Source organism: Anolis sagrei, chromosome 9 (assembly GCF_037176765.1).
Source record: "Anolis sagrei isolate rAnoSag1 chromosome 9, rAnoSag1.mat, whole genome shotgun sequence".
NCBI classification, from domain to species: domain Eukaryota; kingdom Metazoa; phylum Chordata; class Lepidosauria; order Squamata; family Dactyloidae; genus Anolis; species Anolis sagrei.
In genome coordinates, this window is record NC_090029.1 from 30,107,054 (window position 1) to 30,135,028 (window position 27,975).

Consider the following 27,975-nt stretch of genomic DNA (forward strand, 5'->3'; position numbering starts at 1 on the left):
TGTGGGAGTTGAAGTCCAAAACACCTAGAGGGTCACAATTTGCCCATGCCTGATATAGATGCATATAAAAGAGAGTAGCACAAAAAAAAAAAAAGAAAAAGACGGAAGTTGTCGTCTGCTTTGTTTTATTTCTACTAGAACAGATGTCATCAAAATGAGAACAATACTGGGAAAATAACCATGAGATGAGAAAGTTAACCCTTGAAAAAAACCCACCAAAAATATACATTTTGTTAAATTTATATGATCAAGTTTTTTTCCTAGCAATCCTAGTGCAAAGCAGAAGGAAGTTTCAGATAATGAAAAAGCACACAAAGAACCAAAATAGTTCAGCTCAACTAGTCATGCCTATTGATAGGAAAATAGATCCACAAATGCAGAGTTGGATGGCAAAAGTGCAATTTCTCTGACACCACCACCAACAACAACAACAATAAAACACTGCTTTCTGACTTAGGATCATGAATGTAGACGATGACGCCAAATGGCTGGAGTGGGTGGCCCAGCAGTTTGAAAGTATTGCCGGCGAGGATAAAGAAATTGATTTGGAAGAGTTCAAAACTGCTCTCAACGTGAAGGAGGTAGGTTTCCTTTTGTTGTGAAGCAATTTAGAGTGGCTGCGGATAGAGAGATCCAAGCCATTGTGGGTTGCCTGGTGAGAAAGAGAAGCCAGTATTCCAGAATAAATCTCTTCACCAAGTTGAAGAGAAAGCCACTGAGGTTTTTATTTCATTCCAGCTGGAAAGGATGACAATAGCAGTAGCCTGCCAAAAAAATTGACATGCTCATTGGGCAGAGAGATACAATATTTATAGCCTTCAGATTCAAAAGTTCCCTTGCCCACCAACCCCTCACCCAAGCTGGCCTTGTTATAATTGACTGTGACGTCAGCAAACCAGCAGAAAAGCCAATGGTGGCCTAAGTCCTGCTTTGGCCGCTCAGCCAATGAGGGGGAAGGGAGGCGGACAACAGGGAAATAATGAAGAAATGTCTAGTTGTCAGGATTTAGGTGACCAATGTTTGCCAAATGGCTGGGCGATAACCTTTAGGCTCTCAAGCCTAGCCAAGGTTATTGTTTGATTCTTTGGATTAATGTCTTGTTCTAACCCCTAGAGCAGGGGTCCTCAAACTAAGGCCCGAGGACCGAATACGGCCCTCCAAGGTCATTTACCCGACCCTTGCTGTGGTCAAAACCCCATAGATACTCATGTATAGGGGGCCCTGGTGGTGTAGTGGGTTAAACCACAGAGCTGCTGAAAATGCTGACCAAAAGGTAAGGCCGAAACCGGTCGTGGGCAGCTGATTCATATTCAACTCGGCATAAGAAGACGCAGCGTTGATACCATTTCAGAGTGATTGTACATTCTGAAGGTAACGGTGCTTCATGCAGTTAAGCTGGCAACATGACCTTGGAAGTGTCAATGGACAACGCCGGCTCTTGGGCTTAGAAATGGAGATGAGCACCACCCTCCAGAGTCAGACATGACTAGATTTAATGTCAGGGGAGACGTTTACTCTACTCATGTATAAGTCTAGAAAGTTTGGTTTAAACCCCCCCCCCCAAAAAAAAAACTGGGTCAAAAGTGATTAATGAGGGCTGACTTTTATTTCCCCCTTTAGTCCTTTTTTGCTGAGCGGTTCTTTGCTTTGTTCGACTCGGACGGAAGCGGCACCATCAGCCTGGATGAGCTGCTGGAGGCCCTGAAGTTGCTGATCCACGGAAGCGAAACAGACAAGCTCCGGTTCCTCTTCCATGTTTATGACGTGGATGGTAAAATCCCAACGACCACCTTCCCTGCACCAGTTTCACAATCTTAGATTTTGCTTTTTCACAACCTTGTTGCTCTGTCCATCTCAAGATAGGAGCTGCTGCTGGTTGCTTATGTGCCTGTTTTCATTCACGTTCCTGGGCTGTATGTGCCATAACTCAGGGTCCTCAATAAATCCTAAAACCCACCCACTCCAATAACTATTTTTAGATGAAAATGACATGTAACTGAACAAAAGCCCTGTCTTCCCCAAAACCTGCCCTTCACACAGTGTTTCTCAACCTTCCTAATGCCGCGACACCTTAATACAGATCCTATCGGAATGCAGACGCCTTAAAGGGCCGGAGTCAGAGTTAGTTCCAAAACAGAGTTTATTAAACAAAGGAAAAAGACTCAGAGACACTTAACTCAATGCCTCTGGTCAAAACATAAAGGTAAAACCAGTCCTGGTTCAAAAAGATTAACCAAAGCATAATCCGGATTATCTGGAGAAAAGAACCGGATTAAACAAAATACTTCCGAAAGTCATGCAAAACGGCACAGCATGCAAATGGTTAACAAAACAGAGAAGCCGCAGGGAGGAAAGCGTAGTCAAGCGAAGTCCAGGGTCATAGCAAGCAGAATCCAAAGTAGCGAAGTTCCAAAGTTCACAGAAGCAGCGTCATAGTCAAGCCGCTCCAAGGTCAAGGAAGGGGGAAATCCACACTCACAAGAATCCAAGCCGAGTTGAAAGCACACACGAACAGGAGTAGCAACCTGCAGATCCCAAACCCAAAAGCCGAAGAGGCAACGACAAGTCCAGACAGTACCCAATGCATGTTATACCAACACCTTGCCTTCTGCAAAGATTCATCATTTCTGAACCTACTTTTATCTTACACATCATCATCAGAAGATGAGATGACCTCCACCCCATCATTATCCCTTGCAGTTGTTCTTGACTAAACACGTGAACTCCTGCTCCCATCTCTCCACCTTCTCCATCTTCTGTCAAGACTTAGATTCCCCCCAAGTCTCAGATGTATTCCCCGATTGCCAGTCCTCATTACCAGAGAACCCTACAAATGTATTATTGGACGTTGGCTCCGCACATACAGCTTGTACCTCTTTCACCTTAGTCCAGTTCAATGCGTCATCCCCGTCTTCACCACTCCTTAACCCATCATTCCCAGAGAAACCCACAAATGATTCCTCATATGTAGGAGCAGTAAGTATGTCCTGGATCCTTTTCCTCTGTTGCTCATCATCAGATTCCTGCTCCCGAGTAACCCTCTTTCCCCTTCTAGTGCCCAAACTACTGTTAGCATTGTTACTCGCAGGCTCTACTAAAACAGTTCCTCATGTTGTGGTGACGTCCAACCATAAAATTATTTTCGTTGCTACTTCATAAATTATAACGTAATATTATATGTTGTATATACATATATTATTTATAATATTATAATGTAATGCAATATAATTACAATCATAATAATAATATGATATTATAATTATATATTTATATTACATTTAATATTACAATATAATGGTATAATAAAATATAGTAATAATTAATACTGATGTACTATGCTAATAATATAATATATATTGTGTGTGTGTGTGTGTTGTAAGCCTCTATGAGTCCCCTTTGGGGTGAGAAAGGCGGCATATAAATGTCATAAATAAATAAATAAATAAATAAATGTAATTTTGCTACTGTTATAAATCAGAATTTAAATATCTGATATGCAGGATGTATTTTCATTCACTGGACCAAATTTGGCACAAATACCTGATATGCCCAAATTTGAATACTGGTGGGGTTGGGGGGGGGGGGGACGGGGACGGGACATTGATGTTGTTATTTGGGAGTTGTAGTTCCTGGGATTTATAGTTCACCTACAATCAAAGAGCATTCTGAACTCCATCAATGCTGGAATTGAACCAAACTTGGTAGACAGAACTCCCATGACCAACAGAAAATACATCCTACATATCAGATATTTACATTATTATTCATAACCTTAGCAAATTTACAGTTATGAAGTTGCAACAAAAATAATGTTGTGGTTGGGGGTCACCACAACATGAGGAACTGCATTAAGGGGTCACAGTGTTAGGAAGGTGGAGAACCACTGCCTTAGACAGAGTTTCTAGCCACAGCTTTTACCCCAGATGGATGCCACATGACCATGGCCCAGACCCCAGCCCTCTGTTGACAATTTTACCAGTATCCAATGGGAATCCTCCCTCTTGTGTCCTAGGCAGTGGATCTATTGAGCCTGGAGAGCTGCGTACAGTCTTGAAATCATGCCTGAAAGAGAGTTCGATCTCTTTGCCAGAGAAGACGCTGGATGATCTCACGGCAGCCCTTTTTGAGTCAGCCGACTCCGACCGCAGCGGAGCCATAACCTTTGAGGAGCTCCGAGTGGAGCTGGAACATTTCCCTGAAGTCATGGAGAACTTAACCATCAGGTACAATATCCTTACCGTTGTCTCCACACTCTCTAAACACTAATTTACCCCCAAAAGGACTCTTCTTGGTTATGGATCAATCTGAGAAAAGGCTGTCAGTCTGAGGTCTGTTGCCGTAGACCAGGCATGGGCAAACTGTAGCCCTCCGTGTGTTTGGACTTCCACAATTCTTAACAGCCTCAGGCCTCTTCCTTTTCCCTCTCAGTCACTTAAGCTTCCTGCTTCAGAGGTGATGGCATGATCAGCAGCATAGATGAAACTCTCTGTCCCTTCTGGCAGTGGCTCATCATTTGTGTAGATGTTCAAGGAGTTTGCAATCTCACTATCGGCAAATGCAATATGTTATCAGCACTTCTGGGGCCCCTTCCTTTTCCCCTCAGCCACTTAAGTTCCCTGTTGAGCGGTGATGGCATGATCATCAGCATACATGAAACTCTCTGTCCCTTCTGGCAGTGGCTGGTCATTTGTGTAGATGTTCAAGGAGTTTGCAATCTCACTATGGACAAATGCAGCATGTGAATGCAGCATGCTATCAGCACTTCTGGGGCCCCTTCCTTTTCCCCCTCAGCTACTTAAGCTCCCTGCTTGAGTGTTGATGGCATGATCATCAGCATAGATGAAACTCTCTGTCCCTTCTGGCAGTGGCTCATCATTTGTTTAGATGTTCAGGGAGTTTGCAATCTCACTATCAGCGAATGCACCATGTTATCAGCACTTCTGGGGCCCCTTACTTTTCCTGCTCAGCCACTTAAGTTCCCTGCTTGATGGCATGATCATCAGCATAGATGATCCCTTTTTGCAGTGGCTCATCATTTGTGTAGATGTTCAAGAGGTTTGCAATCTCACTATCGGCGAATGCAGCATGTTATCAGCACGTCTGGGGCCCCTTCCTTTTCCCCTCAGCTACTTAAGCTCCCTGCTTGAGTGGTGATGGCATATTCATCAGCATAGATGAAACTCTCAGTCCCTTCTGGCAGTGGCTGGTCATTTGTGTAGATGTTCAAGAAGTTTGCAATCTCACTATGGGCGAATGCAGCATGCGAATGCGGCATGCTATCAGCACTTCTGGAGCCCTTCTGTTCCCCCCTCAGCCACTTAAGCTCCCTGCTTGAGTGGTGATGGCATGATCATCAGCATAGATGAAATTCTCTGTCCCTTCTGGCAGTGGTTGGTCATTTGTTTAGATGTTCAAGGAGTTAGCAGCATGCTATCAGCACTTCTTGGCAGATTTGATTTAAGTAACTAATACCATCTATCTAAAATGCGTCAGTGAGGGGCTCACGGTGTCTTATAGTACAGATATTAAAATGAACTGTGCACATTTGCAGTCAGTGCCACTTGGGGTGCATCTGCACCGTAGAATTAGTGCCATGGCTGAATGCTATGGAGTTGTAGTTTTACAAGGTCTTTCGCCAACAACCAGAGGGTGCTGATGCAAAACCATTGAGCCATGTCTGTTAGTGGTTCCAAACAGCAGGTGGTCGGTCAATGGATGCAACATCACATTGCCTTTTTCTTGCAGTGCTGCAAGCTGGTTAAAGCCCCCCACGACTCCCCAAAAGGACCACCTGCCGCGTTACCTGAGTCCGGCCTACTGGCACAACAATGGGAGCAAGCTGCTTTTCCTGGGCAGCTACCTGGCTGTGAACATCCTCCTGTTCACTTTGGCAGCATTGCAGCATGTCGGCTCCGGCGCCTGGATCATGCTGGCGAAAGGCTGTGGGCAGTGCCTGAACCTTAACTGCACCTTCCTAGTGGTGAGTAAATCATATAGTAGCCGAACTTCCCTTGGTCAGCTCTACCTATGACATGGTGCCGCTACCTATACTTCTGCCAAGAAGTCCCATCCAGCTATCCAGGCAGTCTGTGATATGGCCGAGGTAGGAGTGAAAGCTTTTGCAAGTAAATCATATGTATCTATTGCATAAAGTGCAAAGGTAGCCATGGTGGGTCAGGAAGACGTGAAGAAGGCAAGTAGGGCATAGCACCTTGTCTCCTGTGCTATGCTAATAATATAATATATTGTATACATATAATATTTATAATATTATAATGTAATAATGCAATATAATACTAATAATAATATGATATTATAATTATATATTTATATTACATGTAATATTACTAATAATATTACAATATAATGGGATAGTACTGTTCCGTCTTCCAGGACCTTGGTTTGCATTGCCCCTTAGTTGCTTGAAATAGCATCCCTTTGCATTTTCCCCAGGGTTGCTACAGGCTTAGCAGCACCCTAATAGTCAAACATTATCAGGGGCTGGAAGCCAGCCTGCAAGCCTTTTGCAGCTATTGGTTTAAAAAGTATCCTTTTGATCTAGAGACCGCCCTTTTTCCTGAGGATGAGATCTCCATTTTGGAAAAGCTCTCCTGCTTTCTTTAGTATAGAAAAAGCCTCAAATGTGCTGGTGGACAAGATAGGCAGCTCGGACAAGCCACTGTGCGTACGGTTGAGGTTAAGGTTGAGGTTACCCTCTCACCTTTGAAACTCTTATAGAGCTCTGATAGAGAAAGACCTGCTCTTTCTAAAGGACAGTAGCTCAGTGCTGGGACAGGGTATATCTCAGGATTTCTCTGCCATTGTGAGAGGCTCCAATACTTCATCTCAAAAACTAAACTCGAGCTTAGATAGGGGAAGACCTGCTCTTTCTGAAAGACAACAGCTCAGGGTTAGGGTAAAAGATCCCAGGATTTTTCTACTGTTGGGGAAAAGTTAACCCGGTAAATGAAGGAAAAAGGAAAGAAAGAACATCTATATGTCTCAGTTCTTGTGGGTTTTTTCGGGCTGTATGGCCATGTTCTAGAGGCATTTCTCCTGACGTTTCGCCTGCATCTATGGCAAGCTTCTTCAGAGGTGAGGTCTGCTGGAACTGGGAAAAAAAGGGGTTTATATATCTGTGGAATGACCAGGGTGAGAGAAAGGGCTTTTGTAAGTTGGGCTAGGTGTGAATCTTCCAACTGACCACCTTGATTAGCATACAATGGGCTGAATGTGCCTGGAGCCCATTGTATGCTAATCAAGGTGGTCGGTTGAAAGATTCACACCTAGCCCAACTTACAAAAGCCCTTTGTCTCACCCTGGTCATTCCACAGATATAGAAACCCCTTTTTTCCCAGTTCCAGCAGACCTCACCCTCTGAGGAAGCTTGCCATAGATGCAGGCGAAACGTCAGGAGAAATGCCTCTAGAACATGGCCATACAGCCCGAAAAAACCCACAAGAACTGAGTGATTCCGGTCATGAAAGCCTTCGACAATACATTGAACATCTATATGGTTTCCCAAATTGACTGTTTGTGTTTGTAACTTCATCAAGCTGTGCCAAGTCTGTCAAGGACTTTGAAAAATAAATGTTCTGTTGATGTTCAATTCTGGACTGGCCTCAGTTTCTGGGAATCTGGAGCTTCTAAGAAAGGCACCCATGGTTCACCCAGATAAAGAGAGAAGCACATCTTAGTTTTAACTTTAAAGTGCCTGGGTGTGACGGCACAAGTACAATATAGTAATATTTAATACTGATATTGTACTATGCTAATAATATAAAATATTGTATGTATACATAGCTTGTAAGCCACTCGGAGTCCCCTTTGGGGTGAGAAGGGCGACATATAAATGCCGTAAATAAATAAACAAATAGATAAATAAATCTACATGTTAGTATTAATTTCACAAAGTCTTTAGCCTTCTTTGCCAAAGAGTGCTGGCATCTCCCGCATATTAACTTAAGTATTCTGTTAAATCAACAATCCATAATCTGTGATAATACATTCAACTATACTATTTTTATAACACTGTTATGTATCAGTGATGATTTTCCCATCCTGTTTTAATTAAGATGTTTGTCTTGTCCTTTTGTCATATTTGTTTACCTGCCCTAAAGTCATTTATTGATGTACTAGCTGTCCCCTGCCAGGCGTTGCTGTGGCCCAGTCTGGTGATCTGGAAAATAAAGTAGTGAGAAAGTGTTGGTTTCTAATATATGTAATTTCTTTATACTTGTGGGTAAACAGTATTTCTTGCTGTTTCTTGGTCAGTGTTGATGTGGAGATTGTCTGCTTTGCCTACTCTGGAACATGCAACATATCATTGTCCTTCTTTAGGGGTCCCTTTAAAAACTATGACACTATATCTGTGAGTGTGTAAATCATATCATATCTATCTATCTATCTATCTATCTATCTATCTATCTATATCTATATCTATATCTATGGCTGGATGGCTCTTTGTCAGGAGGGCTTTGATTACATTTTCTTGCCCTGGTGAACGGAGTTGGACTGGATGGCATTAAGTATTTTCTGTTGGTCATGGGGGTTCTGTGTGGGAAGTTTGTCCCAATTGTTTGAGTCCACTGGTGAACTACAACTCCCAAACCCAAGGTCAATGTCCACCAAATACTTCCAGTGTTTTCTGTTGGTCATGGGAGTACTGTATGCCAAGTTTGGTTCAATTTCATCATTGGTGGAGTTCAGAATGCTCATTGATTGTAGATGAACTATAAATCCCAGCAACTACAACTCCCAAATGTCAAGGTCTATTTACCCCAAACTCCAACAGTGTTCACATTTGAGCATATTAAGTATTTGTGCCAAGTTTGGTCCAGATCCATCCTAGCTTGAGTCTCTGGATGTAGGTGAACTACAACTCCAAAACACAAAGTCAATGCCCACCAAACATTTCCAGTATTTTCTGTTGGTCATGGGAATTCTGTATGCCAAGTTTGGTTCAGTTCCATCACTGGGGGAGTTCAGAATGCTCTTTGATTGTAGGTGAACTACAAATCCCAGGAATTTAGTAAGTGTGATGAAGTTTCCCCTATGAAAGTGCTTGGGCATTGTTGTAAAATGTAGATGCTGGTGGGGCAGTGGTGAGTAAGAATGTCAACCTGTCCTCCATGTTGCCTCCAAGGTGTTGATGTTACGCCGGTGCCTGACCTGGCTGAGGACTACTTGGGTGGCCAAAGTTCTTCCGCTTGACCAGAGCGTCCTTCTCCATCAGCTGATCGGCTGCTCCGTGGCGGCCTTGAGCGTCCTTCACACAGGGGCTCACGTGGCTAACTTTGGTGAGTGCCTCTTTCTACTGAGGTTGTCTTTTGCTGATTTTCAGGTGTATTTCCAAAACATTGGCCTCCCCTTTCCTCCCTCACCAATACACTTTTTAATACGTTTTTTATTACTATCTCACCCAGGGTTTTAACATTTTATCTTGTGCATTTGGCCCAATTTTTGTTATGTTATTTTGCATTGCTTATTTTATTCTGTTACTTTGTGTATTTTTGTTGTGATGTAATTTTTCTGTATTTTTGTGTCTAACTTTGCTGTAATATTTTTGGGCTTGGCCTCATGTTAGCCACCCAGAGTCCCCTTTGGGGAGATGGTTGCGGAGTATAAATAAAGCCAGGCCTTCAAATGCTAAAGAAGGTGGTCAGTTGAAACATTCACACCCAGCTCCAGCAGATAAGAGCTCTTTGCCCCACCCCAGTCATTCCACAGATATATAAACCCATTTTCCTAATTCCAACAGACCTCACTACCTCTGAGGATGCTTGCCATAGATGCAGGCGAAACATCAGGAGAAAATGCCTCTAGAACATGGCCATATAGCCTGAAAAAATCCACAAGAACCTAGTAATTCCAGCCATGAAAGCCTTTGACAATACATAAATAAAGATGATGATAATGATTATTATTATTATTGACACAAAATCACAGTATGTCACAGCAAACGAGATCTATATGCTGGATTTCATATCACAAAATTGAACACTTCCCAAGCGTCTAGGACTGTGTGATGTATTTTCGAATGATGCGCGCAGGTCCAAGTCAGGTGGCCTTTTGCAGCGAACAGATTGTGATTTTGTCGATGTTTATTATTTCCAAATGCCGGCTGAGATCCTTTTGGCACGGCACCCAGTGTGCCATTGACCACTGGGACCACATGTACTGGTTTATGCCAGAGCCTTTGCAGTCTATTCCACAGTCAAGCAGCTCATACCATCAGGAAGCTGCTTTTAATATTTATATGCAGTCTCCCTCTGCTGCAGTGAGGCTGTCTCAGACCAACAGCACCTTCTACCTCTGGGAATATCTCTTCACCACACGGCCCGGGATCGGCTGGGTTTATGGAACTGCTTCCATCACCGGCCTGGCTCTGCAGCTCCTCCTTGGCCTCATGTCCGTATGCTCCAGCACCTCTGTCCGCAAGAGCGGCCACTTTGAGGTAAAGTTCATTATATACTGTATATACTCAAGTATAAGCCGAGTTTGTCAGCTCTTGCTTTAGGTTGAAAGAGCCCCCCTCACCTTATTCTCAAGTCAAAGTTATTTGTTATTTTACTCTGTTATTATTGTTACTTATATACTCAAGTATAAGCCGACCTGAATATAAGCCAAGGCATTATTGCTTTGCTTGGCTATCGGAATATCTGTGCATGATGAGTACTCAGGATGCTGATGCCTGAAATGAAAGCACACAGACTTGAAACTTCAGAGACTGGATCTCACCACCGTACGACATCCTCCACACAGTCCAGATTTAGCACCGCCTGACTCCCATCTGTTCCCGATAATGAAAGAAGATCTGCGGGGACATCATGATGCTTCTGATGAAGACGTTGAGAGAACTGTGAGACACTGGTTGCAGAAATAGTGTCGACTTCTTCTGTGACGGCTTCAGAAAACTTGTTCATTGTTGGCAGAAATGTATCCAATTGTCTGGTGATTATGTGGAAAAGTGAATAGTGGGAGTTAAAGAGCACATTCTAAAGATTATTTCTGTGTTTGATTTATTAAAATATTCCCATCCAAACCCAAGTAACGAAGGTGGAGGCATTACTTTTCATTCAACCCTCATAGTTTACATCTTTGGTGTGTCTTCTAGATCCGGGACAACCCTTCCCAAACTTTCCTTTCTCTTTCCTATGTGATCCTCCTCTCTGCAACCTGCAGGTCTTCTACTGGACCCACCTCTCTTATGTTTTCATCTGGGCCTTATTAATTGTCCACGGACCCAATTTCTGGAAGTGGTTTGTTGTGCCTGGATGTCTGTTCCTTGTGGAGAAGATCTTTGGGGCGGCCTTGTCCCACACTAGGAGGCTCTACATTGTGGAAACCAACCTCTTGCCCTCAAAGGTTTGTTCTCTGGAAAAAATGCATATCTACCAGAATAAAGATTCCATCTAAACATTAGGAAGGGCTCTTCAACATGGGATTTTGTGACTATCTGGAAATTTAGAGATTTTTAAGCAAAGTCTAGGTGGCCATCTATCAGGAATGCTTTGATTGTGTTTTCCTTGATGGCCCAACTCTGATTCTTTAAGACTCCGAAACAAAATTTGAAAAATTTTCTGTCCTTGGATTGAAAGTGCTGCTTCCTGTTTAATTGTGTGGTACTTACTTTTAAAGTACGGTAGTTGTTATACTCCAGAAACGTGGTTTTTATTTTTTATCCTTCTGTTGCCTGAAATCCAGAAATTTGTGAGGGCTCTTCTCCACTGCCATATAATCCAGATTTTCAAATCAGATGTGTGCTGTCACACGCTGGGCCTGTGAAAGAGTCTGTAGACAGGATGTGTTTTCTGAATGCCCAACAGGACACCGGGGGTGCCTCGGCTGAGAGGCCTTTCGGATTTCCCCACACAAAGTTCTTTTAGAGACTTAGAAAGTTCAACAAGGTTTTTATTGTTGCTTAAATCTTCAATAAATCAAGCAAATACTTCAAGGCTTTGAATCAACTGGTGGCTTGCTTAAAACTTGTCCACAAGGGACAGGCAACTTTCTTCATAAACTGTTTCTTCCTCCTGCAAGGGAAATCCTTGATCCCTCCCTGGGCAATCTGACTTAAGCTCTGCTGGCGTGGGCCCCTACAGCCCGTCCAAATTGCTTTATGGCTGCCATGAGTGGTCCTTACCTAACAGAGTCCTTTAATAGATTTCCAAGAGGAAAGAAGGCTTTCAATTCCCAGCGAAGGCTGGCTGTAGAGTTGTGGAACTGTATTTCTCCAACAAAGGCTATGCTGTAATTCTCTGTAGAGCTGTGGGACTGGATCCCCCCAGCAAAGCTGTAAAAGACAAAGCTTTCTACAGGGTGGAACTGATTCACGTCCTGTACGAAAGGCTTCTCTGTGTGAACTGAACTAGAGGTCCCCTTTTCCCCTCCTTAACTCAGAAAAAGGGGCGGAACTAAAAAACATAATGATAATTGATGGGTCATTGGCCCTATTATTGCAAACCAAGGGAAGCCACCTTATTGCAAAATGCATGGAACTTTGGAAAACATGCAAACACTCAATAGAAAGGAAAAGAAGTTGGAGCTCCTAGTACAGCCATACCAGCACAGGATGATCCAGATTACTTGCTTTGAACTGGATTATATGAATAAAGTTTTATTATTATTATGTTTTGTCTTATGTCTGTTATAACAGGCTCTGCTTTTAATTTAATTTTAGTTTGTTAAGTTATAATTCGTATCTATATTTTGGGCTGTATACATTTTGTTAGTATGGATGTATTGTTGTCGTATTTGGGCATTGAATGCTTGCCTTTTATGTTTGGAATCCAGTCTGAGTCCTTTTGGGGAGATAGAGTGGAATAATAAAGTTTTATCATTATTACTAGCTGTACACGCCACGCGTTGCTGTGGCCAATCTTCCCTCCCTCTTTCTCTCCTTTCTTTCTCTTCTTCCTTCCCTCCTTCTTTTTCTTTCCCTTCTTCTTCCTTCCTTCTCTAGCTGTTTCTTTCCTCGCTTCCATTGCTCTTTGGTTCCATCTTTCCTTGTTTCTTTTCTTCCTTCCCTCCATCCTTCTCTCTTTCGGTTCTTCTCTCCTTCCTTCCCTTTCTCTTTCATTCCTTCTTTCACTGTTTTATTTCCTTCTCTCCTTCCTTCCTTCCTTCCTTCCTTCCTTCCTTCCTTCCTTCCCTCCTTCTTTACCTTTCTTTCTCACCTTCTCTCCCTCCTTCCCTCCCTCCCTCCCTCCCTCCCTCCCTCCCTCCCTCCTTCCTTCCTTCCTTCCTTCCTTCCTTCCTTCCTTCCTTCCTTCCTTCCCCCTGTGTATATGTTTTGTGTGTGTATATATGCATATATGTATGTATATATTTGTGTATATGTGTATATTAGGCCTGGGTAACAACGGAAAAATTTGTTTCTAAAATCGATTTGTATTTGGGGTTTTTTTTGTTTCGATATTTAAAATAATTACAAAATTTTCCTTTTAAAAAGTTCGATATTTATGAAATTTCGTAAATGGTAAAAAATTAACGAATCGATTTCCGAAACAATAACGAATCGATTCGTTAATGGCGGACGCGACCGCGAAATACGCTAAAAAACCTCCAAAACCTTCTGAAGCTTCCCTCTCCCTCTGTTGTTGACTGTTGGTGTGATATTATAATTTTTTTTCACTAATTAAACCATAAAACTGGCCCAGACATGCGGAAATAATAACGAAACGACCTCAAAACAATAACGAAACGAATACAATATCGAAATACGAAGCATTTACAAAACGTTTTTGAAAATTCATTTTTTTAAATAATTGCTCCAGAATGGTTCGTTATCGTTTTGTAATTGAAAAAATTAACGAATTATTAACGAATTACGAATTAACGAAACGAAACCGCCCAGCCCTAGTGTATATATGTGTGTTTGTGTATATATGTGGTTTTGTACATGTGTTGTAATGTATTTTTTCCTTTAAAGTCCCTTCTGGTGTGTTTTCCAGTGTTTTTTCATGAGTGATGGTCACTTGTTGGCCTGATAGGTCAATAATTGAACAAAATGTGGCATACAGAACTCCCATGGCCAACAGAAAATACTGGAAGGCTTTCGTGGGCATTGACCTTGAGTTTGGGAGTTGTAGCTCACCTCCATCCAGAGAACACTGTGGATTCAAACAACAATGAATCTGGACCAAACTTGGCACAAATATTCAATATGTCCAAATCTGAACACTGGTGGAGTTTGGGAAAATAGACCTTGACATTTGGGAGTTGTTGCTGGGATTTGTAGTTCACTTATACTCAAAGAGCATTCTGAACTCCCCCAGTGATGGAATTGAACCAAACCTGGCACACAGAACTCCCATGACCAACAGAAAATCCTGGAAGGGTTTAGTGGACATTGACCTTGAGTTTTGGAATTGTAGTTCACCTACATCCAGAGACTCAAGCTAGGATGGATCTGGACCAAACTTGGCACAAATACTCAATGTGCCCAAATGTGGACATTGGTGGAGTTTGGGGAAAATAGACCTTGATATTTGGAAGTTGTCATTGCTGGGATTTATAGTTCACAAAGAGCATTCTGAACCACATCAACTATAGAATTGGGCCAAACTTCCCACAGAGAACCCACACGACCAACAGAAAATACTGTGTTTTTCTGATGGTCTCTGGTGACCCCCTTGACACCCCCTAGCACCCCCCCCCCGACCCCAGGTTGAGAAATGCTGAACTTCATGCATTTAGCCTCAAAGTCGCCCGGCCTTCCTTCCTCCATCCTTCCCCATCCACTAAACACTAAATGTGGGAGCCAGAGCCAAGAAGAGAAGGTTTGGACTGGTTGACGTTTGTGGTCTCTTCCAACACTATAATTCTATATATTTGGAGTGGGACACACGTGGAAATGGGGTACACTTTGCAGAACTTGAAGTTGTAGGACATCAGCCACAGCTTGACTCCATCACCCTTCTTCAAAGTTTGGCAGCCTTTCTTTCCACTGTCTTTAAGTGCAGGTGACCCACTTGGTGATCCAGAGACCCCCGTTTTTCCACTACAAGCCTGGCGACTATGTGTACCTAAATATCCCAGCTATAGCCAGGTACGAATGGCACCCGTTCACCATCAGCAGTGCCCCGGAGCAACCAGGTGGGTGGCCACACAGAAAGCAACCTGAATTGGATCATTTCTACATGTCTACCATCCCAAAAAAAGGGAGGAAATGGATGAGGGAAGGTTGCATATGGCTCATTTTCCCTCCCCATTAAAAAAAAGATAATTTGGCACAATTCTGAGGTGAAACTGGCACCAAATAGCACCCTGGGTTCTCTCAAAGCATGACAAAACTCCCTTGGCATAAGAAAACATCACAAATATTTATTTATTTATGACATTTATATGCCGCCCTTCTTACCCCGAAGAGGACTCAGAGCGGCTTACAAGAGATATATATATACATACAATATATTATATTATTAGCATAGTACAATATCAGTATTATATATTACCATATGGTACTATACCATTATTTTGTAATATTGTTAGTAATATTGCATGTAATATAAAATATATAATTATAATATCATATTACTAATATTAATATTATGTTGTATTACATTATAATATTATACCTTTAGTTCCATCCATTTCCCCGTCATAATAGCAGGAAATAGTGATGTTATGTCCCTTCCTGGCAACATTTTGGAAACAGAGGGAAAACAAACATGTTACACTAGAGCAGTGTTTCTCAACCTTCCTAATGCCGCAACCCCTTAATACAGTTCCACATGTTGTGGTGAACCCCCAACTATAAATTATTTTCGTTGCTACTTCATAACTGTAATTTTGCTATTATTATAGATCATAATGTAAATATCTGATATGCAGGATGTATTTTCATGCACTGGACCAAATTTGGCATAAATAACCAATACGCCCAAATTTGAATACTGGTGGGCTTGGGTGTGGATTAATTTTGTCATTTGGGAGTTGTAGTTGTTGGGATTTATAGTTCACCTACAATCAAAGAGCATTCTGAACTCCAACAACGATGGAAGTGAACCAAACTTGGCACACAGAACTCCCATGGCCAATAGAAAACACTGGAAGGTTTTAGTGGGCATAGACCTTGAGTTTTGGAATTGTATTTCACTTACAGCCAGAGACTCAGGCTAGGATGGATCTGGACCAAACTGCACAAATACTCAATATGCCCAAATGTGGACACTGGTGAAGTTTGGAGAAAATAGACCTTGACATATGGGAGTTGTTGTTGCTGGGATTTATAGTTCACTTACAATCAAAGAGCATTCTGAACCGCATCAACTGTAGAATTGGGCCAAATTTCTCACACAGAACCCCCATGACCAAGAGAAAATACTGTGTTTTTCTGATGGTCTCTGGTGACCCCCTTGACACCCCCATTCTGAACTCCCCCAGTGATGGAATTGAACCAGACTTGGCACACAGTACTCTCATGACCAACAGAAAACACTAGAAGGGTTTGGTGGGCATTGACGTTGAGTTTTGGAGTTGTAGTTCACCTATAGCCAGAGAGCACTGTGGACGAAAACAATATTGTATCTGGACCAAACTTGACACAAATACTCAACATGCCCAAATGTGAAAACAGGCCATGACATTTGGGAGTTGTAGTTGCTGGGATTTATAGTTCACCTACAACCAGGTCATTCTGAACTCCCCAGTGATAGAATTGGACCAGTCTTGGCACACAGAACTCCCATGACCAACAGAAAATACTGAAAGGGTTTGGTAGGTGTTGACTTCAAATTTTGAAGTTGTAATTCACCTACATCCAGAGAGCACTGTGCACTCAAACAATATTGGATCTGGACCAAACTTGGCACAAATACTCAGTATGCCCAAATGTGAACACTAGTGAAGTTCGGGGAAAATAGGCATTGACATTTGGGAGTTGTCATTGCTGGTATTTATAGTTCGCCTACAATCAAAGAGCATTCTGTTCTCTCACAATGATGGAATTGAACCAGACTTGGTACACAGAACTCACACGACCAACAGAAAACACTAGAAGGGTTTGCTGGGCATTGACCTTGAATTTTGGAGTTGTAGTTCACCTACATCCAGAGAGCACTGTGGATGCAAACAATACTGGATCTGGACAAAACTTGGCACAAATACTCAATATGCCCAAATGTGAACACTGGTGGAGTTTGGGGAAAATAGGCCTTGATATTTGGGAGTTGTCATTGATGGGATTTATAGTTCACCTACAATTAAAGAACATTCTAAACCCCACCAATGATAGAGTTAGGACAAACTTCCCACACACAACCCCCATAACTAATAGAAAATACTGTGTTTTCTGATGGTTTTTGCCAACCCCTCTAACCCCCCCCCCCCCTTTGTCCCAACCCCCAGGTTGAGAAACACTGCACTAGAGTAACTATGCCATGGTAAGGGATGCCAGCAAGAGGGGAATGGCTTAAAGTGTCAGGAACCTCCCAATTGAAGGACCCAGAAAAGTGCCCCTTCACTGCTCTGTACTCTTCTCTATCTTTCTTCTTTCTTCTCTCTCTCCAAAGGGACCATCTGGCTCCATATTCGGTCCCTGGGACAATGGACCAACCAATTATATGAATACTTCTGGCATCAAGATGACCTTCGTGATCATGAACGTGCCACAAAGCAGCAGAACAAAAACAGCTCCAAGAAATTGGAAAAGGTTTGCTGTTTAAAATGGAAATCATCATTAATGATACTTTATTTATACCCTGCCACCATCTCCCCAAGGGGACTCGGAACAGCTTACATGAGGCCAAACCCAGCAATACAACAATGCAAGTATAAAACATAAAAATACAACAATAAAATATAAAAAACAAGATAGAATACAAGAAACAGTAAAATAAACACACCAGAACAATATAAAATCACAATATTTGAACACAGAAAGTTGATGCTATTATTAATTATCAATTAATTAATATTATTAATTAATATTATTAAAAATTAATTAATATTATTATTGATTAATTAATATTAATTATCAATTAATTAATATTATTAATTATTAATTAATATTATTAATTATTAATTAATATTATTAATTATTAATATTATTTATTTATTTACTTTATTTATATACTGCTTTTCTCAGCCCTCAGGCGACTGAAAGCAGTGATTAATCAATATTATTATTTAATTAATTATTGAATATTATTGAATATTATTAATTATTTATTAATTATTGAATATTAAAAATCAATATTATTAATTATTATTAATTAATATTATTAACTATTAATTAATCAATATTATTAATTCTTATTAATGCTATAGTGTAGACCAGTGGTTCTCAACCTGTGGGTCCCCAGATGTTTTGGTCATCAATTCCCAGAAAAACATAACTGTTAGTAAACTGGCTGGGATTTCTGGGAGTTGTAGGCCAAAACATCTGGGTACTCACAGGTTGAGTCCCTGGGACAATGGACCAACCAACTGTATGAACTGACACATCCTATGGCAGACTTGTCCAGGGAAACAATATCTGTTAAGGGAGCCATAAATTGGACCTTGTATGGTCACCACGACATTCTTCGTAACTTTTCTTTCAGAAATGCCTCTTTGGTTCCTCTGACGTGGAGCAGCCTGTGGCCACCAGCGAGGATGAGATGGTGGAGATCTTATCCTACAGGAGCATTGACTCTCCCAGTGGAAGGACTTCAAATGAGGAGGTGAAGCAGATTTATATTGGACAACGTATAAAATGGGGAGTGTGTCTACACCAGGCATGGGCAAACTTGTCTCTCGTCCCCGCCAAACTTACTTGTGATGAAAGCGATAACAAGAGCAGGGCCTCCCTAGATGATCTTAAGGTCCCAGATGGTTCATAAGGGGAGATGCGTTCAGACATGTAAGTTGGGCCAGAACCTTTATCTTTACCTATAGTTTTATACTTTTGCTACCACTTCTCTTTGTCCAACAGGTTTCTGGAAACACTTGTGAGAATCAGAGACTCTGTCACATCAAGGTAAAACCTACTGCTTCCTTCACCACACCTGAATGTTGGCTATCTATGTTTAGTGGCCATGTCTCCACAGTTTCAGGGGAACCCATTTTTCTTTTTGGAGGGATGCGGTCACTGCTATTTTTGAGCTCCCCCCATCATATGCGGCAACCACAGATTCTCCAATCCAGATTCGAAGTTTCAGCACCCGCTCTATAAGATGACTGCTGGCATATAAGTCAACTCCCGTGTATAAGACGACAACTCCTGACTTTTGAGAAGATTTTCTTGGGTTAAAAAGTAGTCTTATACGCCAGAAAATACGTATAATATAATATGTATAAATAAAATATGTATAAATAAATATATATAGATGCATTTTCCCCCTGAACTCTGTTTTTAGAGTTTGTTGGAGGGACTACAGACCATGTAACCCTGATTTTAGAATGTTCAGAGTGAGACTCAATTTTAGAAGGAGTTTGACTCAAAAGTCAGTGAGAGTCAGTTAACTCAGTTAGAGGTCAGTTGAGGCTTGAGTCAGCTGGAAATTAGGAGTCAGTGAAGTCCGTTGATGTCAGTTAGAGCAGAAGTATAGTCATTCTGCTGCGGTGAGATGTTAGTTAATATATGTGTGCTGGTATGGCTGTACCAGGACCTCCAACTTCTTTCCCTTTCTATTGAGTGTTTGCATGTATTCCAAAGTTCCATGCATTTTGCAATAAGGTGGCTTCCTTTGGTTAGCAACAATAGGGCCAATGACCCATCAATTATCATTATGTTCTTTAGTTCCGCCCCTTTTTCTGGGTTAAGAAGGGAAAAAGGGGACCTCTAGCTCAGTTATCATGGAGAAGCCTTTCCAACAGGCTGTGTGAGATTCTCCCACCTGTAGAAAGCTTTATTTCTCACAAACTTCGGGGGAAAGCAGTTCCACTGCTTTACTAAGAAATACAGCCAGCTTTGCTGGAAGGTAAAGGACACCAGCTGGAAAATCTACAAAGCCTTGGCCGGTAAGGTCTACTCGGATTACCCATAAAGCAAATTGGAACTGGGAGTAGGGCCCCACGCCAGCCTAAGAACAGATTGCCCAGGGAAGAGTCGAGGATTTCCTTTATAGAAGAAAGAAACTTGAAGCAAGTTGCCTGTCCCTTGTGGGCAGATTAAGAAATCTACCAGTTTTCCAGAGTTTTAAAGTATTTGATTTGTTGAAGATTTAAGCATTAATAAAGAATCTTGTTAAAATTTCTAAGCTTCTAAAGACTTTGTATCAGGAAATCCATAGGGCCTCTCAGCCGAGGCACCCCGGGCATCCCGCTGGGCATATAGAGACCACGTCCTGTTAATAGACAATTGCTACAGGCCCAACGTGTGACAGCACAATGTGAGTCTGTTTTCTCACCTCCAATCTTCAAGTAAGTGTCATAACATGATAATCGGACCAATCAGCATTATGTTGTTTTCTTCAGTGTTACATTGACGGTCCTTATGGCACTCCCACGCGGAGGATCTTCACCTCGGAGCATGCGGTGTTGATCGGCGCAGGGATCGGAATCACTCCTTTTGCCTCTATCTTGCAAAGCATCATGTTCAGGTTGGTCTGCGGCTGGCACTTTTTGGAGCACGTCTACATTGCAGAAGGAATGCTGCTTAACCCCACTTAATTTATTTATTTCCTATATTTATACCCCACACTTCTCACCCCCAAGGGGGGACTCAGGGCAGCCTCACAAATTTATTTATTTATTTATCTATTTATTTGCGGCATTTATATGCCGCCCTTCTCACCCCGAAGGGGACTCAGAGCAGTTTACAAGTAAAAAGTAAATATACTATATGATATTTTTACCATAGCCCAATATTAATATTATATATTACATTGTACTATAACATTATACTGTAATATTATTAGTAATATTACATTTAATATAAAATATATGTGCTGGCACGGTAGTGCCAAGAGATTTGAATGTCTTTTTCTTGCACTGCTAGTTTGTATGAATTTATTTAAGCCATGCTTTTTGCAATCAGGTAGCTTCCCCAGGTTGCAGCCATAGGGCCAGCAACCTGGCAATCATCGTTAGAGTCTTTAGACCCACCCCCTTTCCCAGGGTTTTGGAGGCAAAGGAGAACTTTTGTTCAGTCTCACTGTTTGAAGCCTAACAGCAGGACGGGTGGGATTCTCTATCCCACCTGCACAAAGGCTTCACTTCTCACAGCTCTGCCGGGGGGAGTAAAGGGATAGTCCCACAGCTTTTGCTGGGGGAATACAGCCAGCCTTTGCTGGAGCAACAGGACAGTTACTACAGCCTTCGTGGAGTAAAACTAAAAGACACATTTCGGTTTGGCAGATCTACAGCAACCATTGTCTGGTAAGGGACCATTCGGGCTATCCATAAAGTAGCTTGGAGCCAGGAGTAGAGGACTCACGCCAGCAAGGTAAAGAAAGATTGCCCAGGGAGGGGTCAGAAGATTTCCCTAAGGAAGAAAGGAACAGTTTACCACAAGTTGCCTGCCCTTGATAGCAGATTAAGGAAGCTACTGGGTTTCGAAGGTTATAAAGCATTTAATTCATTTGTTTGAAGATTTAAGCCCAAATAAAGAACTGTGTTGAACTTTTTTTGAGCCTCAGCAGAAGTTTGTGTTGGGAAATCTAAGGGGCCCTTCAGCTGAGGCACCCTGGCGTCCTGTTGGGCATACAGAAGGCACGTCCTGTAAACAGACATTATTTCAGGCCCTGCGTGTGACAGCACAATATATAATTATAATATCATATTATTATTAGTAGTAGTATTATATTGTATTACATTATAATATTATAAATATTATATGTATATAATACAAAAGCACCATACGGTGTCATCATCACAAAACAATCAACAGTACAATAACAATATTTTAAAAAATATTAAAATAGTAGTTAAAAACAATTGAATAACAATTAACAATTGATTGGCAATGCTATGGAAGCATTCGTGACATCGAATCATAACCATTGAAGTAGTGCAAAAACTGCATTCATTAGATGAACCCTGTGTCAAGGAAACGTCAGGCACAGGGCTGATTATAAAAAGGTCTCTCCACTATTGTACATCTTTCACAACAATAAGCAATATATGTTCCTGAAAGTATTTATAATTGTTTTAAAGTTGTGAATATTGTGCACCGCTCCAGTTCATTGCTTTGGATGTTTTTTTTTCCATGTCAGGAGCAACATGAGAAACTGCAAGTTGCTTCTGGTGTGAGAGAACTGACGTTGCCCAGGGGATCATAGAATCATAGAATCAAAGAGTTGGAAGAGACCTCATCCAGATGCCCACCCCCTGCCAAGAAGCAGGAATATTGCATTCAGATCACCCCCGGCAGATGGCCATCCAGCCTCTGTTTAAAAGCTTCCAAAGAAGGAGCCTCCACCACACTCCGGGGCAGACAGTTCCACTGCTGAATGGCTCTCACAGTCAGGAAGTTCTTCCTCATGCTCAGATGGAATCTCCTTTCTTGTAGTTTGAAGCCATTGTTCCGCGTCCTAGTCTCCAGGGAAGCAGAAAACAAGCTTGCTCCTCCCAGTGGCTTCCTCTCACATATTTATACATGGCTATCATATCTCCTCTCAGCCTTCTCTTCTTCAGACTAAACATGCCCAGCTCCTTAAGCCGCTCCTCATAGGGCTTGTTCTCCAGACCCTTGATCATTTTAGTTTTCCTCCTCTGGACACATTCCAGCTTGTCATTATCTCTCTTGAATTGTGGTGCCCAGAATTGGACACAATATTCCAGGTGTGGTCTCACCAAAGTGGAATAGAGGGGTAGCATTACTTCCCTAGATCTAGACACTAGGCTCCTATTGATGAAGGCCAAAATCCCATTGGCTTTTTTTGCTGCCACATCACATTGTTGGCTCATGTTTAACTTGTTGTCCACGAGGACTCCAAGATCTTTTTCACACGTACTGCTCTCGAGCCAGGCATTGTCCCCCATTCTGTATCTTTGCATTTCGTTTTTCCTGCCAGATGCCCAGATGTTTTGATGTTTAAACATCCTCTGGGAGGAATCTCTCATGGCCCTGCATGGGGAGCTGGAGCTGACAGACAGGAGCTCACTCTGCTCCCCGGATTCGAATCTTTGACCTGTCAGTCTTCAGTCCTGCTGGCACAAGGGTTTAACACATTTCTTTGGGTATTTTGTTTCTTCCTAGATACCATAAGCGGAAGCAAACTTCCCTCAGCCAGGATCTCACATTGAATGAGAACCTCAAAAACGACAACATGAAACTTCAAAAGGTGAGACAATGCCTCCAGCTGCCGTTTGGCATGATAAATATTTTCCCAACAAAGAAAGACAGTAATGGGCAGCATTGTTTTCCCGTCTTCAGGTGGACTTTATCTGGATTAACCGAGACCAAACATCCTTTGAGTGGTTTTTAAAGCTCCTGATGCAACTGGAACACAGCCAGGCCGAAGGAGACACCAGCGGTAGGTGACCAGTTGGCTCTGCCTTTATGCTGCCATTCCCAAAGTAGCACAATTCTATAGCATGCATTCATTTCAATAGGTTAGGAGCCCCTGGTGGCGCAGTGGGTTAAATCGTAGATGCAGGCAAAACATCAGGAGAAAATGCTGCTATAATGGCCCTACAGCCAGGAAACCACACAACATTGAATTCCTGCAAGAATTCTGATATGTTCTTCTGACACCCAGACCACTTCCTGGAGATGCACCTCTACATGACCTCGGCCCTCAACAGGAATGACATGAAGGCCATTGGTTTGCAGCTGGCCTTGGACCTGCTTGCCGAAAAAGAGAAGAAGGACTCCATCACAGGCCTCAAGACAAGGACCCAGCCTGGACGCCCAAATTGGAACAAGGTGGGCTCCCAAAAAGTTGTCTACTTGCATTCCCGCTCCCCCAACACCTTAAGATTGTATAGTTTCGACCTCTGCTTGAAGACCGCCAGAGAAGGAGATTCAAGACAGAATTCCATTCCACTGTGAGGCAGTTCTCACCATCAGGAAGTTCTTCCTAATGTTTAGGTGGAATCCTTTTTCCTGAGGTTTGCATCTATCACTCCATTGTGTCCTGATCTTTGAAGCAGCAGAAGACAACACAGCTCCATATGCATTTATATAGCATGCCACCAGATATTTGAAATTCTTCTTTTCTCCAAGCTAAATATAGTTAACACTTTAAGTCAGGGTTCCTCAAACTTTTTAAATAGAGGGCCAGGTTTAGAGACAGCCCTTTTTTCCTGGGTTGAGATCTCCATTTTGGAATCTCCCCTGCCTCCTTCAGTAGAGAAAGGAAGCTTCAGATGTGCTGTTGGTCAGGCAGGTAACTCTGAAAAACCATTGTAAGAACGATTGAGAACTAGGTAGGAAGATTGAGATTGAGATACTATAGATTAAGATTGAGAACTAGGTAGGAAGATTGAGATTGAGATACTATAGATTGAGATTGAGAACTAGGTAGAAAGATTGAGATTGAGTTATATAGATAAAGAAGCTAATTGAGACAGATAGATAGAATAGCAATTGAGTAATTGAGTAATTGAGCAATTGAGTTATAGATAGATATTGAGTTATTGAGAATTAGTTACTGAGCACTATTTGCTTCATCTCCAAAACCAACCTTGGGCTGGAATAGGAAAGGTCTACGCTTTCTAAAAGATAGTGGCTCAGGGTTGGGGTAAAAAGATCTCAGGATTTTTTCTACCATTTGGATGAAGGCAGCTCAGTGACTACAGGAAAAAGAAAAGAAAGAACATCTCTGTGGTTTCACCAATTGACTGTTTTGTTTGTAACTTTACCAAGCTCAAAACTGTCCCTCAAAACTGTTGGAGGGCCGGATTATAATTTGAAAAAAGCACGAATGAATTCCTATGTACACTGCACATATTTTATTTGTAGTGCAAAAGACACTTAAAAACAATACAATAATTAAAATGAAGAACAATTTTAACAAACATATAAACTTATTAGTATTTCAATGGGAAGTGTGGGTCTGCGGCGTCTTTCTTTAGAAGCTTGAGATTACCAGCAACTGAGACTACTACAGGTTTTGAACATCAAAACAGAATATTTATTTCTCAAAGTCCTTGCAGACTTGGCACAGCTTGGTAAAGTTACAAACAAAACAGTCAATTGGTGAAACCACAGAGATGTTCTTTCTTTGCTTTTTCCTGTAGTCGCTGAGCTGCCTTCATCCAAATGGTAGAAAAAAATCCTGAGATCTTTTTACCCCAACCCTGAGCCACTATCTTTTAGAAAGCGTAGGCCTTTCCTATTCCAGCCCAAGGTTGGTTTTGGAGATGAAGCAAATAGTGCTCAGTAACTATTTCTCAATAACTCAATATCTGTCTATAACTCAATTGCTCAATTACTCAATTGCTATTCTATCTATCTGTCTCAATTAGATTCTTTATCTATATAACTCAATCTCAATCTTTCTATCTAGTTCTCAATCTCAATCTATAGTATCTCAATCTCAATCTTCCTACCTAGTTCTCAATCGTTCTTACAATGGTTTTTCAGAGTTACCTGCCTGACCAACAGCACATCTGAAGCTTTCTTTCTCTACTAAAGGAAGCAGGGGAGATTCCAAAATGGAGATCTCAACCCAGGAAATGGGCTGTCTCTAAACCCAAAGAGATACTTTTTGAACCAATAGCTGCAAAAGGGGCCTGCAGGCTGGCTTTCTAGCTTCTAATGCTGTTAACTTTCAGAGTGCAGCTGAGATTGTAGCAACCCTGGGGAAATGCAAAGGAACACTATCCCATGCAACTAAAAGGTAATGCAAACTATGCTCCTGGAAGACGGAACACATAGAATCATAGAGTTGGAAGAGACCTCATGGGCCATCCAGTCCAACTCCATTCTGCCAAGAAGCAGGAATATTGCATTCAAAGCACCCCTGACAGATGGCCATCCAGCCTCTGTTTAAAAGCTTCCAAAGAAGGAGCCTCCACCACACTCTGGGGCAGAGAGTTCAACTGCTGAATGGCTCTCACAGTCAGGAAGTTCTTCCTCATGTTCAGATGGAATCTCCTGAACATAAAATAGGATTGTTGTTGTTGTTGTTGTTTTGTGTTTTCAAATAGTTTCAGACTTAGACCTCACCTGGAATACTGTGTCCAATTCTGGGCACCACAATTGTAGAGAGATGTTGACAAGCTGGAATGTGTCCCGAGGAGGACAACTAAAATGATCAAGGGTCTGGAGAACAAGCCCTATGAAGAGCGCCTTAAAGAGCTGGGCATGTTTAGCATGAAAAAGAGAAGGCTGAGAGGAGACATGATAGCCATGTATAAATATGTGAGAGAAAGTCATAGGGAGGAGGGAGCAAGCTTGTTTTCTGCTGCCCTGGAGAGTAGGACACGGAACAATGGCTTCAAACTACAAGAAAGGAGATTTGTAAGACTGTAGGATCTATATAGCAATATTAAATGACCACTCACAAGCCGGTTTTGCTTTGAAATGGATATATTGCTTGTATCTCTGCAGCAAAAAAAGACACTACTGACTTTTTCCCACCACCACTTCCTTTTATACCCCTTTCCTGCCCATCTCCCCCCTCTTCTCAGTTTCCTTATTAGAGCTTGTTGCTTCACAAGTTTCAATACAAGGTTTCCAACACCCTCTGCTGGCTTCAAAACGTCACAGAGAGAGAATTGAGGCAGCCAGGATGATTCAGTCAGGATGTCACGGAAGGAATTTGTGATGTCTTCAGAAATTGACTCCTGACAAGATTCCACCTAAACATTACGAAGAACTTTCTGACTGTGAGAGCTGTTCAGCACTCTCTGCCCCAGAGTGTGGTGGAGGCTCCTTCTTTGGAGGCTTTTAAACAGAGGCTGGATGGTCATCTGTCGGGGGTGCTTTGAATGCAATTTTCCTGCTTGGCAGAATGGGGTTGGACTGGATGGCCAGTGAGGTCCCTTCCAACTCTATGATTCTATGATTAGGTTGACCCTGAGTGAGGGCCAGGTAAATGACCTTGGTGGGCCGTATCCGGCCCTCAGGCCTTAGTTTTGAGGACCCCTGCTTTAAGTCATTCCTCTTTCTATGCTGCACGAAACCATGCAAGATCGCAGCTACTGCAAGCCCCCTTGCCTCCTGTATTGGGATCTGAATTCAGTGTATTGTTGCCTCCTGCTGTTTGATAAAAGTTACACCTGACTTGTTTTTGCTCCCCAGCTTTTCCAGAAACTGGCCAAAGAGAACAAAGGGAAGGTCCATGTCTTCTTCTGCGGCTCTCCAGCTTTGGCCAAAGTTGTCAAAAGTCACTGTGAGCATTTCGGATTCAGGTTCTTCAAAGAAAACTTCTAAAGGTTGCATTCTGGACTTCTCCATCCCTTCTGAGTTGGGAAGCTCCCGAAAAAACGGTACAGGGTCGCCCAAAAATTGGACACCAAAAAGGGAACAGGGTTAACCCAAAATGCACAGTTCTATTGTCTACCATCTTCGTATACTTCATGACTTATCAACAGGGTTTTTTTTTTAGCCATTAGCAATAGTGATGGCTATTGACAACACACAGAGACAGCACAAACTCACAAAGAGGGAATCTGTCAGTCACCCCTGGGAAAGAAAAATGATATGTTCTATTTCTAGGTGTTTTGTTGTTGTTGTTGTTGTTGTTGTTTTGGTGTTCATGCTCATTACAAATTTGTGTCAATTCAGAAATTGTATTGAAATGTCTAACTTTATAATGGAATGGCAAACTCTCAGTAATGCATATAAAGTAGCCCTCAAAAGCCTCTGATCAAGGAAAATGCCTTAAGAGACCCGTAAGAGATCCTGTATTTATTTATTTATTTATTTATTTACTAGCTGTACCCGCCACGTGTTGCTGTGGCCAACCTTCCCTCTTCTCTCCTTCCTTCCTTCCTTCCTTCCTTCCTTCCTTCCTTCCTTCCTTCCTTCCTTCCTTCCTTCCTTCCTTCCTTCCTTCCTGTCTTTCCTTCTGTTCTTCCTTCCTTATCTCTTTCCTTCCTTCCCCCTTTTTCTTTCTCTTCTTCTGTCTCTTTTTCTTCCTTCTCTCTTTCCTT

The 27,975-nt window shown here is 42.0% G+C and overlaps 1 protein-coding gene across 1 annotated transcript; it reads left to right on the forward strand.

The window, feature by feature from the left end:
• Positions 1 to 461: 461 nt before the first annotated feature.
• Positions 462 to 27,274, forward strand: NOX5 (NADPH oxidase 5). Its single transcript, XM_067471177.1, has 16 exons — positions 462 to 581; positions 1,621 to 1,771; positions 4,013 to 4,223; positions 5,746 to 5,980; positions 9,146 to 9,299; positions 10,281 to 10,456; positions 11,185 to 11,367; positions 14,967 to 15,099; positions 17,517 to 17,656; positions 18,549 to 18,668; positions 18,920 to 18,964; positions 20,404 to 20,528; positions 23,129 to 23,213; positions 23,306 to 23,405; positions 23,631 to 23,797; positions 27,122 to 27,274. Exons 1-16 carry the CDS (start codon positions 462 to 464, stop codon positions 27,251 to 27,253), a joined length of 2,277 nt encoding a protein of 758 aa, XP_067327278.1. The 3' UTR covers positions 27,254 to 27,274.
• Positions 27,275 to 27,975: the final 701 nt, after the last annotated feature.